The following is a 12,759-nucleotide window of genomic DNA, read 5'->3' as shown; positions in this document are numbered from 1 at the left end:
GTTATAAATAATTGGGAAATCTTTCATTTACAATGATTGCTATGATTCACCCCCATATCCACTTTTTGTGAATGTGGCCTCATTTCAGAAGAAGCAGTGCTTTAAATGGGCCGGTACTCTCCTGTACTTAGTACCAGCACCTCTTACATTTATCACTCTGAGTACCGGCACTTCTCTACTGCCGAGGAGAGTACCAGCACTCATGAAAAGGTGGGCTCATTGGCTGAGAGTGCTAATGAGCATGAGTGGAACGTGTCTGTTAACCAAGTCTATTCAGCAGGGCTCATTTGAATAATATCCGGTGCTCACCATCACGATGTGCTTGACACAGCAGGGTCCATTCAGGCTGTCAATCACATTCACACTATCCTGTGCATTAGCACAAACACAGGAATCATGGCAGTTCCCTGGCAGTGGCAATTTAAAAAGCCATGGTAGGGGAAGAGTATAACATGGCTTTTAATGTACCCGAGTCATTTGTGTGTCTGCTTATGTTTCTGTGTTTGCCTGCCTTTGTATGCCTGTTTTTGTAAGAAAATACGAAAGAGAGAATCAAGACACTCTCAGGAGGTATTTTAAAGAAAATGGGTGGCAGTTTTGTGTGTACCTATCTGCTTGGCGACATAGGTTCATAAATAACGTAGTAGGGAGCATTGGTGGGTGAGTGAGTGGATGGATGAGTGTGCAAGGGTGGATGTATAGATGGATGAATGGATGGATGGATGAGTGAATGGATGGATGGATGAGTGAATGAATGGATGGACAAAAGAGGGTGGCGGATTGGATAAAAGGATGGATGATGGGTGGATAAGTGAAAGATTGAATGGATGAATGAAAGGGAGGGAGGATGGATGAAAGGGTGGATGATGGATGACTAAAAGGAGGGATTGAGTGAAAGGGTGGATGGAATGAAAGGGTGGATGGTATAAAGGAATGAAAGGGATGATGGATGAATGAAAGGGTGGATAAATAGATGGATGAGTGAAAGGATAGATAGATATGTTTAAAGATGGATGGATGGATGGATGGATAGGTTTGGATATGAAGGGGGGACAGCCGGAATGGTGAAAAACTGAATGATGGATGAAAACTGAATAGACAACAGAATGTAAAGGTTAAAAGGTGGATATCAGCAGGTAAATGTTAGGATGAAAGGATGAATGGATAGATCGATGGAAGAGACAAGATATCTTCTGGGGAGGATCATGATGATTTGCTTCATTTGCTTAGTGCCATAAGAGCTTTGGTTCGAAGTGGGGGTATTTTCAGTTTCTTCCTACTAACGTGCTCAAAAATATATAGTTTTGTGCCAAACAACAGCAATTAACAGTATGGCATTAAGAAGGTGCAACTATTGCAAAAAAAGGAAATGTTAACATATTATCGCATTTCTCTTTCGTTTTTTGTGTAATGAGTTAACCTGCTTTGTTTATATAAACACATTTATCATGTGTTTTGGAGTGTGCTGCAACTGTTATAGAAGTCGTTAAGGATCATCATGACTTGTCCCTAGCCCCGCCCCCTCACTATACCTCTAGCTCATTTTAATGAGTACCTGCACTTATTTATTCCCATTTAAAGCACTGAGAAGAAGCACGGATGTAAACTAAGGGTTGCCAGAGGTAACCACTGCTACTAGTAGGCTTCTGCATTCTGTATGAAATTGGGTTGTTAGTTGTGCCAGATGTGAGGGCTGGCGCAGCTCTGTGACGAGAAGTGGACTGGCACCCGGGCAGTGACCCAGAGGGGATGTCACCCTGCGTACACTATTTGTGCCCCCGTAAGCCAGGTGAGGCCATGGAGATGTGCACAACAATGCAGGTCATGACCTGTGGAAGCAAAGCATCGATTCAACAACGCTAACTCAGGAGCACTCAATACCAGCCTTTAGACTCAGGAAGTCTTCCCGCATAATTGTAGGAGCATCCTGGACCCCGCTGCCTCGCCCAAGACTTCTGCTCATTGCCAGACCAGTGACAAGTGCCCAGGCCTGCCAAACTGCAGCTTCAGCGAGAGTGGATAAGACTAATTACAGCCTCTGAAGGAACTGGCTTTGACTCAGAGTGTTATGACCCTGGGACATTTTGACTTTTATCAGTACTTTCAATTCAGCCTAGTTATCACTGGATAACTGTTGTGAAATTGGCAAAAGCTTTCGCAGGATCTCCCAGTTTTCTAGTTAGGACCATAGTCAGGTACAATCAAAAGTCTACAAAATAAATACATTTTAGCCACAATGGATCTCTGAACCACATCACACAGTACAAAACATGGGTCTGTTGTGGTGGATTGGCCACATTTAAATTCTGCCTGTTCAAACGGATTTAAATATTGTTCACTTCACTAAACATTTGTAGCATCTGAACAAATTTAGAACAAACACAATGGGCCATATACATTAGTGAAATAAAACGGTGACATATAGGATTATCTTTACTACCTTTCTATAAAAAAAAAAATTTGTTTACAACTCCCTTCCAAGCTTGGGGGATTATTTAATTCAAGATCATTCAGAAAATGTGTCAACATTGTGCCCACCAATTGGGATTTCTCCTCTATAAACATGCAGGAATGAAATCATGAACATATGCTCTGCAAGGGATGATTGACCTGATTTATTTAGAGATCATCTCCACAGTTATGGATTCTAAGAGCACATCATCAATAATATGTGTCTACCTGCCTTAATAATAAAGATTCAGCGATGTTGCACTCCACCCAGCTATACAGTGTTTGCATACCCATAATTATCTTGTGCCAAAACACACAAGGGTCCTCTTCCTGAACAATGTTTAGCATCGCTTCCCAAATTTTATAATATAACAATTATTTTCTTCTATAGTTTGCCAATACCACAGTTTTTTAATTCAACTTAATATCAAACAAGGGGTTATGCCTATTAATGTAAATTCAGCCAAGGTCAGGAGGGGTTTGATCACTATTAAATGTTCCCTGGAAGCAGCCTATAATTCGCAAAATAAATGTTCATACTAATTTTGATGCTTAGTGACTACACCAACTAAATATATTGAATCACATTCTGAACTATAGTCAATTTATGTATGGCATCCTCAGAGAAATTAATTGAGTGGCATATTGGGTACTCTACCTTTGGCTCAGAGATATAAGACTTTATTTACTATTGAATCTAGGATAGTTGAAGAGATCGAGGGTCACCATCATCAAAATCGCTTATATCGAATTTTGGGCATACAGAAACTTAATGAACTTCAGTCCTTTTTAAACATTTTATCTGCTGGTTGGTCACCCATACATAGACCATTCATAGGGACCAGTTAAAGATCTAAGAGGGCTTCCCACATTTTTTAAGGAGGGAAGAACACATCATAGCTCCTGCAACAGAAGAATAATGTGTGGTGCCTTCCCAAATAATTTCTGAGTCTGGAGGGAAAAACATATTCAGTTATTGTTACACTACAAGCATACATAACTCTTGGGACAGAACAATAACATGTGGTGATTTCTAAATCAATTGATGTATATTTTACTCCTAATATAAACATGGCTTTAAGAACAAACAAGATTAGTTACTTCTGGATTTTCTGGAATATTTTTTGAGCAGACTGTATCGCATAATACCAGAGCTTAAACAGATCTCATCCAGACTATCTGATGTTTAGGTAGGTTTCCAATATAATACTATTCAAAATCAAACATTCTTAATATCAGAGTAAATTGGCTACCTAAGAGTTGCCTTGGTGTAATTTTGGTTTGTATTTAAGCCTTTAAAAAAATATCACCACTACATGAGTGTGTCATCTTTAATTTTCTGTTCCTATTTTCCTTGATTTCTTGCACAGTGTGCCGGGATCCAGGGCAACAGTTGTTATCTTCACTGTGACACTCACCTAGCATACAGGTGTCCCAAACAGCCCACCTAGATGGCTACATCAGTACCACAGTACTCAACATGGACCCAAATCTCACACTTTTCTTCTGGGATCCACTCAACTGGATCTCCACTGGACCTTGCTCCATCCATCGCTCTCTTCCTATTCCCATGGTCCTCCGATCTCGTCAGGTAGGCGGACGCAGTTGCTCCGGTTTCTAGGGTGGTAGACTGGCAAACCTTAGTCTCTAGTCCTGGTCACAAAATGTAGAAAATATGCTGACCTTCTCTGCACTGATGTACAGTTCCACTTTGACAGTTTTGGGAGGCTCCCATTTTAAAAACACTTTTCAAAACACAGATATGGTTTGGTGTCCTGACTTTCAAAGTTTGTGCTGTGTTGGGGGAGGGGGCACTTTGTAGTGCCCACTCCTTTGTTTTGCGCTTTGTCCAAGAAGTAGTCTGGCACAGCAGGAGCGGCTCCACTCTTGATAGCACTACAACACAGGCCATATCAGTGACAAGAGGGCCACACCAGGATGTCAGCCTCACTGATATATGCCTATTGAAATATTATTAAGGCTCTGAGTTGGCCCATGGTATAGCAACAGCCCCAGGGATCCAAATATCATTGCCGCTGGGGCACTCAAGGCAGGGGTGCATGTCCGTCACCATGTGAGGAACGTTTCCGTCCCAACAAATACCTTTAGAGCATTGAGCAGTGTGCTGACCTTCAAATATCATGCAGCATATACTCAGTATATGCTTTAATTTCAAACTGAGCAAATGAGCTCTATGCCCCAGGCTAGTGTTCTTAGTTTAAAAGAGACTCAATGGAAAAAGGGATTGAATAACAAGTCTTTTGTGAGAGATTGAAAACTGTCTGGGCAGAAAGTAAATAATGGATGTATTGCCATTAATGGAAATTTGGTAAATCTTTTCCATTTATGTAGGAAGTGGGCCTACACCACATACTGGAGATTAACTTCACAAATTAATTGAAGAGAGAATATATCAAGAGTAAGGGTTTGGTTTAGGGTTTGGTGGCTATACATATTTAAAGGAATCCTTAGCTCATGTTTTTTTTAATTGCTTAACCTTCTTTCTGCAACATGGTAGGAGTCACTTCGGCAGAACCAAACTGTGCCACAGGGACTGGTTCAAAAAGGTAAAGTTACACTTTTGTGTAAGTTTACGGTTGTTCGCTATTCACAGAGATATTTTTCTAGTAGTATCTTTACGATTGCAGAGTCTTAGCACATAAAAAGATAAGACATTCCTATCTTTTTATGTGCGGATAGTCCTCACTCATAAAGATACTAATAGTAAAATACCTTTTTGAATAGTAAACAATTGTAAACTTTAATAACAGTGGAAGTTTACCTTTGTGAATCAGGCCCATAGCATTTTGCACCTTCAACATTTGTTTTTGTTTTCCGAAGACAAATCTGTCAAGTGGTGTTTTGTCTTTGGTAAACGAGTTTTATCCAGCATGTGTGGGACATGTTTTTTAGCTATTTTCCTCTCTGGTACCACCATAGTGAATGTAGTGGAGCTGGACAGAAAGAAACAGCTCACATTGCATCAAAGAACTTGTGTGGCCAGGGCATGCAGCAGTTTTTAGCGGATGCCTAATCAACACGCAGTCCTAAAAGAGACCTTAAGACAGTAGGAAAGCCCCCATTGCATGCTGGGCTTTAGGGAACCACTGGTGCTAGAGCCCGTTATGGAATAACCACTAGAAATGAGAGGCACTTGTTTCATTGCTCTCCTACAGCCACTGTAAATACAACACTAAAAGCCTATCTTGGGATGGGTAACATGCAAATGTTATGTTAATGTTATGGATATTTGTATAGCGCACGGCTGCCCCAGCCAAGGGGCGTCCCGGCGCTGCGAACGGACAGAATGCAGAGAACAAATAGCAGGGATAGATGACAGATTATTGAAAGAGATGAGTTTTGACGGCCTTTCTGAAGGCTAAGAGGTCTTGGATCCCCCTTATGACCTCGGGCAGACTGTTCCATAGCTTGGCAGCCAGGAAACTAAAGGATCGGCCACCGACTCTGGCCAGTCTGGTACGGGGAATGGTCGCGAGATGTTGTCCCTCTGAGCGGAGTGATCTTCTAGGGGTGTACACAGACAGGAGGGGACTCAGCAAGGGGGGAGAGGCGGTTTTAAGAATTTTAAAGGCTAAGCATAGAGCCTTGAACTGGATCCTTTTGAGTCACAACACCTTCCACCAGTGCTGTAGTATTCTATCAGATTACAAAATAGTAGTTTATCAGATTACAACATCAGAAGAGAGTGGTCTTGATAATGTCAGAGAGGAGACAAATGTGTCGGCCTTGCTTGGGCGGCCACTCAGGAGTTTTGGTGATCCTCCAAAAAGTTATATTATTCTAATAGTAGGATAATAGCCTGTACTCCGGCGAAGGGATGGTGATGTTCAAGCATAGTAGTGGTGAAATGGGTTGCTTTGGCCTGTTATTACTATGGGCCTTCACAAAAAGGATTTGATGAATTCATTTCTACAAGGACATACCACCCAGGTGAGAAATTTGATTTTTAATGTAATAGGATACCTAGGGCCCGATTACAAGTTACATAGATTTAGGACTGGTGATACTGGATGGTGAAAATTAACATTTCTGGATTTATCCCAGCCTGCACCTAAATGTGATTATCAAAAGTTATTGTACCCGGAATGGGGAACATTGGGATTCCCAATTCCAGGAATCAGTACTCACAACCTGCTGTGAGCAGGTGGTAAAGGGGAGCAAGGTGGAGCTTATGCTTGGCTGGGCTGCAGAGGGTGTCTGGGCAGGTTAACGGCCGGCAAAGGGGTGCTTGCTTGCTCTCCTTTTGGTGCAGGAGAGGCCGAACGAGGATCAGGTGATGCCTGTGCCTGCACCTCATGCCTGATCCACATGCAATTTTATCAGAGGGCTTTTTCAGCTGATGAAGTGGGGGCCAATGTTCCTGCATCTGGTAATCTTAAGGTTAGAGCATTTGTGATTGTATGGAGTGGCATCCCGCCCGAGAATACTATTCCGCCTGCCCTGTTATGTGTCTTGAATTGCCTCTAAGTCCATATTAGGCAAATATTAAGAGAATAAAATAAAAAGGGTGCTAATTTGTACAGGCTCAAGAAGTCAGTCTACCTGGCATAGCAAAGTTCTGCAATGTGTGATATTAGAGAATAATAAGAATAAGGAATGGATTAATAATTATGTTAATAGAATTAGTCCTAAAACTTAATTGCCTAAGTTACTAAATCAAAGGTTACCAAGATCCATTAGCTGCGCATTCATGAAACATTGGAAATGCAGAGGTAAAAATAAAATTTCCTTGGAGGTGAACACTCTAATCTATGCTGATTGACGCCCAGACTGAGGATGTAAATTGAAGCAGTCTGAAGCAATGAAGCAGTTGTCCCAAACAAACATTTAAAAGAAGTGAAAGAGATGATAGTATCTAGAGGCGGTATCCAGCCAGGATTTAGAGCAGTATGTTTGTCACTTGTTTCAATTTGTTGGATTGAATTTGAAAAACAGGTTATAACTTTAGTTATCATGATGCAACTGCATTGAAAACTGGAAATATGTGGAACAGTTAAACAAAAACAAAGAGAATCAACACAATGCATTACCCAAGTAGTGTTATTTAGTAGTTTGTGGACCAACAATACCTTGAAAGTATTTGCCTTGATGGCTTTGCTTTTAATTCTGTTGTTGTTTGCATTAAATGATGTCAGATTCACAGGTAATGCTGGAAGTCTTGATATTTTATTGTCAGCGAGAGACAGCTGCTCTAGTAAATTCAGTTTTGCAAATGCTCCGTCTTCAATTTCTTCGATCCTATTTCCAGTCAGATCAATTCTTTTCAGGGTAGCTTTGAAGAGAAGAAGGAGTAATGTTAGATTCTCTTATGATGTATTTCTCAGCATTCCCATGTGTACAGTATACAAAGTCGCAGCCCAAATACAGGGCTACGCCATATGTAGAATTCGTAAACAATAGATTAAATGGCAATCAACCACTTTACTATAGTGATATTTATTTTGATGCAATAATGTTTCCTTGTTTGTGTGTGGACACCTTGTTTTGAGAAAAGAGATGCTTGACATTAGACTAGAAAACTGAAGATAGATGATTATCTTAGAAAACCTTTTGATTCCTTATAATAATGTAGTTAAAGCATAGCATGCTACAAATTCACCTTAAGTATTAATGTTTATTTTGTCTTACTTTACTTGGATATATCAAAAGCAGGCACTCAATTGATTGAGATGGTACACTGAAAGAGAAGTAATGGTAGGTTGCAGGAGGAAACTACAGATAATGCTGTGTTACCGATATTGTGTTATTGTGCATTGTTGGTTATTTGGTAATTCACAATGCTGTAGAGGGAATAATTTCATGCCTGAGGACGGTCCTGGAAGGAACTGACAATTACTTAAGCATTTTCAACATCAGTAGATAGACTCATTGATATATATTAAACCTTGGTTAGGAGAGCTGTTTTTACTGATTATTTGAAGTTCAATATTATGAGTTGTATTGAATGTTAATGTACTGCACAGCATGGTGGGAAGTGGTGTTGTGTGGATGAGGATAATCAACTATGGTGCATGTCTGTGGTATGTTGGATGTGTCTGAGGTATGTGTAATTGTGTTCAAATGAATATTTTGTATTTGTTACACATTATCAAAATGGGCTATTGGAAGCCAAGTGATAGTCCTGCAAGCACGTCACTGCCCACAGTTAGCCAGGCACTCAATCTTCAAGGCATTCTACATGGCACACATGGACATCCACAGCATTTATTGATCCTTCATTCGGGTAAACCTTCAAAGATGCTTGCAGAATCGGATCATTTGCTTTAGATGGACATCTCGGTTACTAAGCCTGTAGCCGCTGACAAAATAGATAATTGTACCAATGAGCATGGAAAGTAAATAACTCAGTAATACCTTGTGAGAAACTTCCCTCTGTAAAGCACATTTAAAAAATAAAAATAAACACAATGCCACTGTCTTTCACAGAAACGTATCAAATAGTATGCAGTTCCCGACTCCAGTAAACTTGTTCCCAGAATTTTTCAGGGAAACCCTTTGATTATTTTTCATGAATCATCTGATGAAAGTTAGCTTGGGCTTTCTGGGCCGTATTACATTCTTTACCATACTGTTACAGGCAATCGACTCAGATGGATGTAGGCAATGACCTAACTGTGTCTATTGACGAGTGTAGGTTTCTGCTGTAGGTGTAAACTTGTAAAGCCTGAAAGCCTAAATAGCAGTGTGCTCCTCAGCGAAGCGGATACTAACAAGCTAAAAAAACAATGGGTCGGAAAGCTTTTCCTTTTTACCTCTACACAACATAAAAATTGGGTGGTAATTCTTTGTCATAAACGCTTAAATATTTCTCTAGTCTCCCAAGAACATCACAAGGAAGGTAGATGGGCCCTGGTATGCCTCTATATTGATGGGCTCCTGTTTGCAATTCTCAATGTCTATGGTCCCACTAACCCTGACCCTTTGTTTTGGAAACTTATTTCACAACTGATCACACAAACCGATAATGACAATTTCACCTCAGGGGAGATTGTAACCAAATGACCCCTTTTTGGATCATCACTCATCTTCCAGATTCCTTCCTCATGGAGCCCAAAAAGCATTTAAGCATGCTATCAAACATTGTACTCTCTCTTTTTTTTTTAAACTCTTTATTCACAGCTGTATAACAGGAAACATATTGTTGCATTAATTTTCATCATTTCAACAGCTTCTTTTTTCCGTTTTTCTCCCCTATACATAACTTCCCATCCGTACAGGGTAATCAGTAAGACATGCATCCTGCAACGTTGCAACTCGTCAGCATCTTCTGCCATTAGCATAGTACATCCTCACATCTTGCATTACAGACCGGCTATGTGCCCGTTTCCTTATTCAACAGTTCCATGGGATTTAAACAAATAACTCACTCATCTTCCCGCTAACATTGTACTCTCAATTATTCCTGGAGACTGGCCCATCCCTCCCTTCAAGATTTTTTTTTTATTCTGTCTCTTATAAAACACAGACTAGGATAGATTATGTATTCCTATACAGAAACCTTACTCAACACATAGAGAACTATTAGATTGGCTCAATTGTATTTTCGGACCATGCCTCTTTATCTACTGATATAGAGATCCTCCGCAACCCTACTCCCTGATCTTGTTGGAGATTCAATAATCATTTACTCTGTGATAAAGATTTGATCTCTTCTCATGAGGCATTTGTTAAGGGATATTTTAAGATCAATGATACGGGAGAGTGTGCTTTCCATTTCTTTTGGAAAGCTTTCAAGGCTGCTTCCAGAGACTTTATTATCGGACATGTTTCTAATAAGCAAAGAGCTTTGGAGACTGTATCGGCTGCCATTCTTCATGAAATTTAGAGATTAGAACATATGTTTTTAACTTTTAAAAATATTAGAACTGATCTTGACAAGTTAGTAGCAGCTAAAATTAAATTCAATAAAACTGCTACAGAAAAGGCATGTGGTATTCTTTTCAAGATAAATGCCAGATACAATGAATGACCTAACAGAACAGGGACTTTGTTAGCTAACTACCCTAGGAACAGGAAAGAAAAGTCCTCTATAGCTTTGATTACTGCTCAATTTGGTACTTAACTCTTCCGAGATCAGATATTGCTATCTGTTTTCTGATGACCAAATACTGTACACCCCTGAAGCCACACCATCTGAGGACTCACTTTCCTCGTTCTTTTCTGATTCTTCCTTGTACAAATCTTCAAAAACGGACCCGACTCCACTCGACGATCCTCTTCGAGTGGGGGAACTGTTCACTGGGGTTAAACAACTTCCAGTTGGTAAGGTGCCATGTCCTGATGGATTCACGTTTACATTTTATCTTCAATTTCTGAAACTACTCTTCACTAAATTATTTAAATTAATTACCCATTTCCTCACATTGAACAAATCTGGCTCTTTTATGGAAGCAATGATATGTTTTATTCATAAAAAAGACAGGGATCCCTCACAATCGAAGAACTACCGCCCTATATTTCTAATAAGTACAGATTGGAAAAGTGTTAACTCTTCGTCTTAATGATTTTATGCCTGACTTTGTGGATGTGGAGCTGTGGCTTTGTTAAAAATAGGAATATAATGGATAATGGATAAAATAGGAATATAATGGATGGATATGGCAGGGGTGGCCATTGATGCTGAAAATAGGAGCTTGCAAATGTTTCACCGCAATTTTAATAGGTAACATCGTAAGGTAAATATTAATCATTGGAGGAAGCATCATTTTAATAGTGTCTTCGGGACCCCACCAAGGCAATAATAAAGGGAACCAACCTTGTGTTAATTTCACATTTTGCCAAGAGTACTTCCATATTGAACTGCAGAATGTCAAAATCATAGTATGACAGCTCTGCTCCTAGCTACATTCTGACAGTGAATTCATTATTTGCAATTTTTAAAACGTGCATCAAGCTTCACTCGCCTGCCATGTTAGGTTCTCAAAATGTATGAGTATAACACCCCTGAAACTGACTTCTGGCCAGCAGCAGCACCTTCGGGATCAGATCAAGTGCTGTATTTTGTCTGCTATTCTTATTTTAGCATATATCTTAAGATTTCCATCAACAATAACCCCATTCTTGCAACCTTTAAAATGTAAGGCTTCTGATGGTGCCATGTCCAAGCAATATCTACTCCAGTTTACATTATTTCTTTCCATACAATAAAAGACTTAATTGTACAGACCCCATAATTAATCTGGATCATATCATCTAGGTGCCTCCTTCACTTCCACATCCTTCGGGCTATTTGTACGTTTTAATTTGACGTGGTCTTTAAAACACCCCACATCCCTTAGCATTTATAAAACTTTTCTGTACTGATAAAGAGTGCTTCAATGATCTTGCCTTCTTTGAGAACTTGTAGCAAAAACCGGAAACAAGGACTGTTGTCATCTACACATTCAAAACAGTACATGGCAATGATTCTTAAGTATATTTGTCTAGCAAAATGTTATCCAGCGCTGGCACATTCCATGAGCTATTTATTGGAACTGTGGTCTTCCCAGAAGGGTGTCTGTAATGTAGATGGTGTTGATACTAAAGTCAAAGGGAAAATACCAAAAGAGTATTTGTAACTTGATCACTTCCACACTGCTTAAAGCAGCTCCTGTCACTGGGCAAGATGCAAATTCAGCTTCATTCATTTGAATCAGTAGTCATTTCCTCTCTCATTCATTTGCAACAATGAGGCATTTTCGATGCATTACTAAAAAATACCCACAGCTGTGGCAGGGAACTAGTAGACTAAGATGGGATATATGCACTTACGAATGTCCGCGAAGTCTTTGGCAGTTATCTTTTTGATCTTGTTGAAGCGTGCATAGAGGTAGGAGGTCTCCTTTGGCAAAGGGGGTATAGCTTCAATTTCTGTTTCTTCACAGTAAACTGAGCCACTTAGACATACGCAAAGTAGGCAGGTAGGCAAATCTGAAAGAAAAATGTAAACGTTAATCAAACCTAAAGAGAGGACAGTTATCAAGAGTAAAGAAAGTAAAATGATGTCCTCCCAGTTATAACACTTGTTAATGCATTGATTCCACTTGATTAACTTCATTTTCTTATTTACATATTTATATTTATTAACTATATAGCACAGTTCTACCAACTCTTCCAACTTAGTATTAGGGTCCATTATATTTCAGAAAAACAATGGGCTTTATTTAGGGCATGGTGGAACAGGCAGAACACAGTTCTCTTGTTCCATTTAGAGATGCCTTAATTACTGAGCAAATGCTATCAGGCCGCAGTTGACACCACTGATTGTAACCACTGATCTGGTGGTTCGACTGCCAAGCGACTAGCAGG

General features: G+C 39.8%; 1 protein-coding gene across 3 annotated transcripts in view; it reads right to left on the bottom strand.

Annotated features, from left to right (window-relative positions):
* OGN (osteoglycin) overlaps positions 1–12,759 on the bottom strand; it is a 52,793-nt gene that overhangs the window by 13,543 nt on the left and 26,491 nt on the right. For all 3 annotated transcript variants that reach the window (XM_078661393.1, XM_078661395.1, XM_078661394.1), the window contains exons 4-5: positions 12,223–12,381; positions 7,542–7,744 (exon numbers count right to left, since the gene is read on the bottom strand). In XM_078661393.1, the coding sequence (XP_078517519.1) occupies positions 7,542–7,744; positions 12,223–12,381 (362 nt within the window). The remainder of the gene's footprint in view (positions 1–7,541; positions 7,745–12,222; positions 12,382–12,759) is intronic.

The sequence above is a fragment of the Lissotriton helveticus genome, chromosome 9 (genome assembly GCF_964261635.1).
Source record: "Lissotriton helveticus chromosome 9, aLisHel1.1, whole genome shotgun sequence".
NCBI classification, from domain to species: domain Eukaryota; kingdom Metazoa; phylum Chordata; class Amphibia; order Caudata; family Salamandridae; genus Lissotriton; species Lissotriton helveticus.
This window is presented reverse-complemented; position numbering and strand designations above follow the sequence as displayed.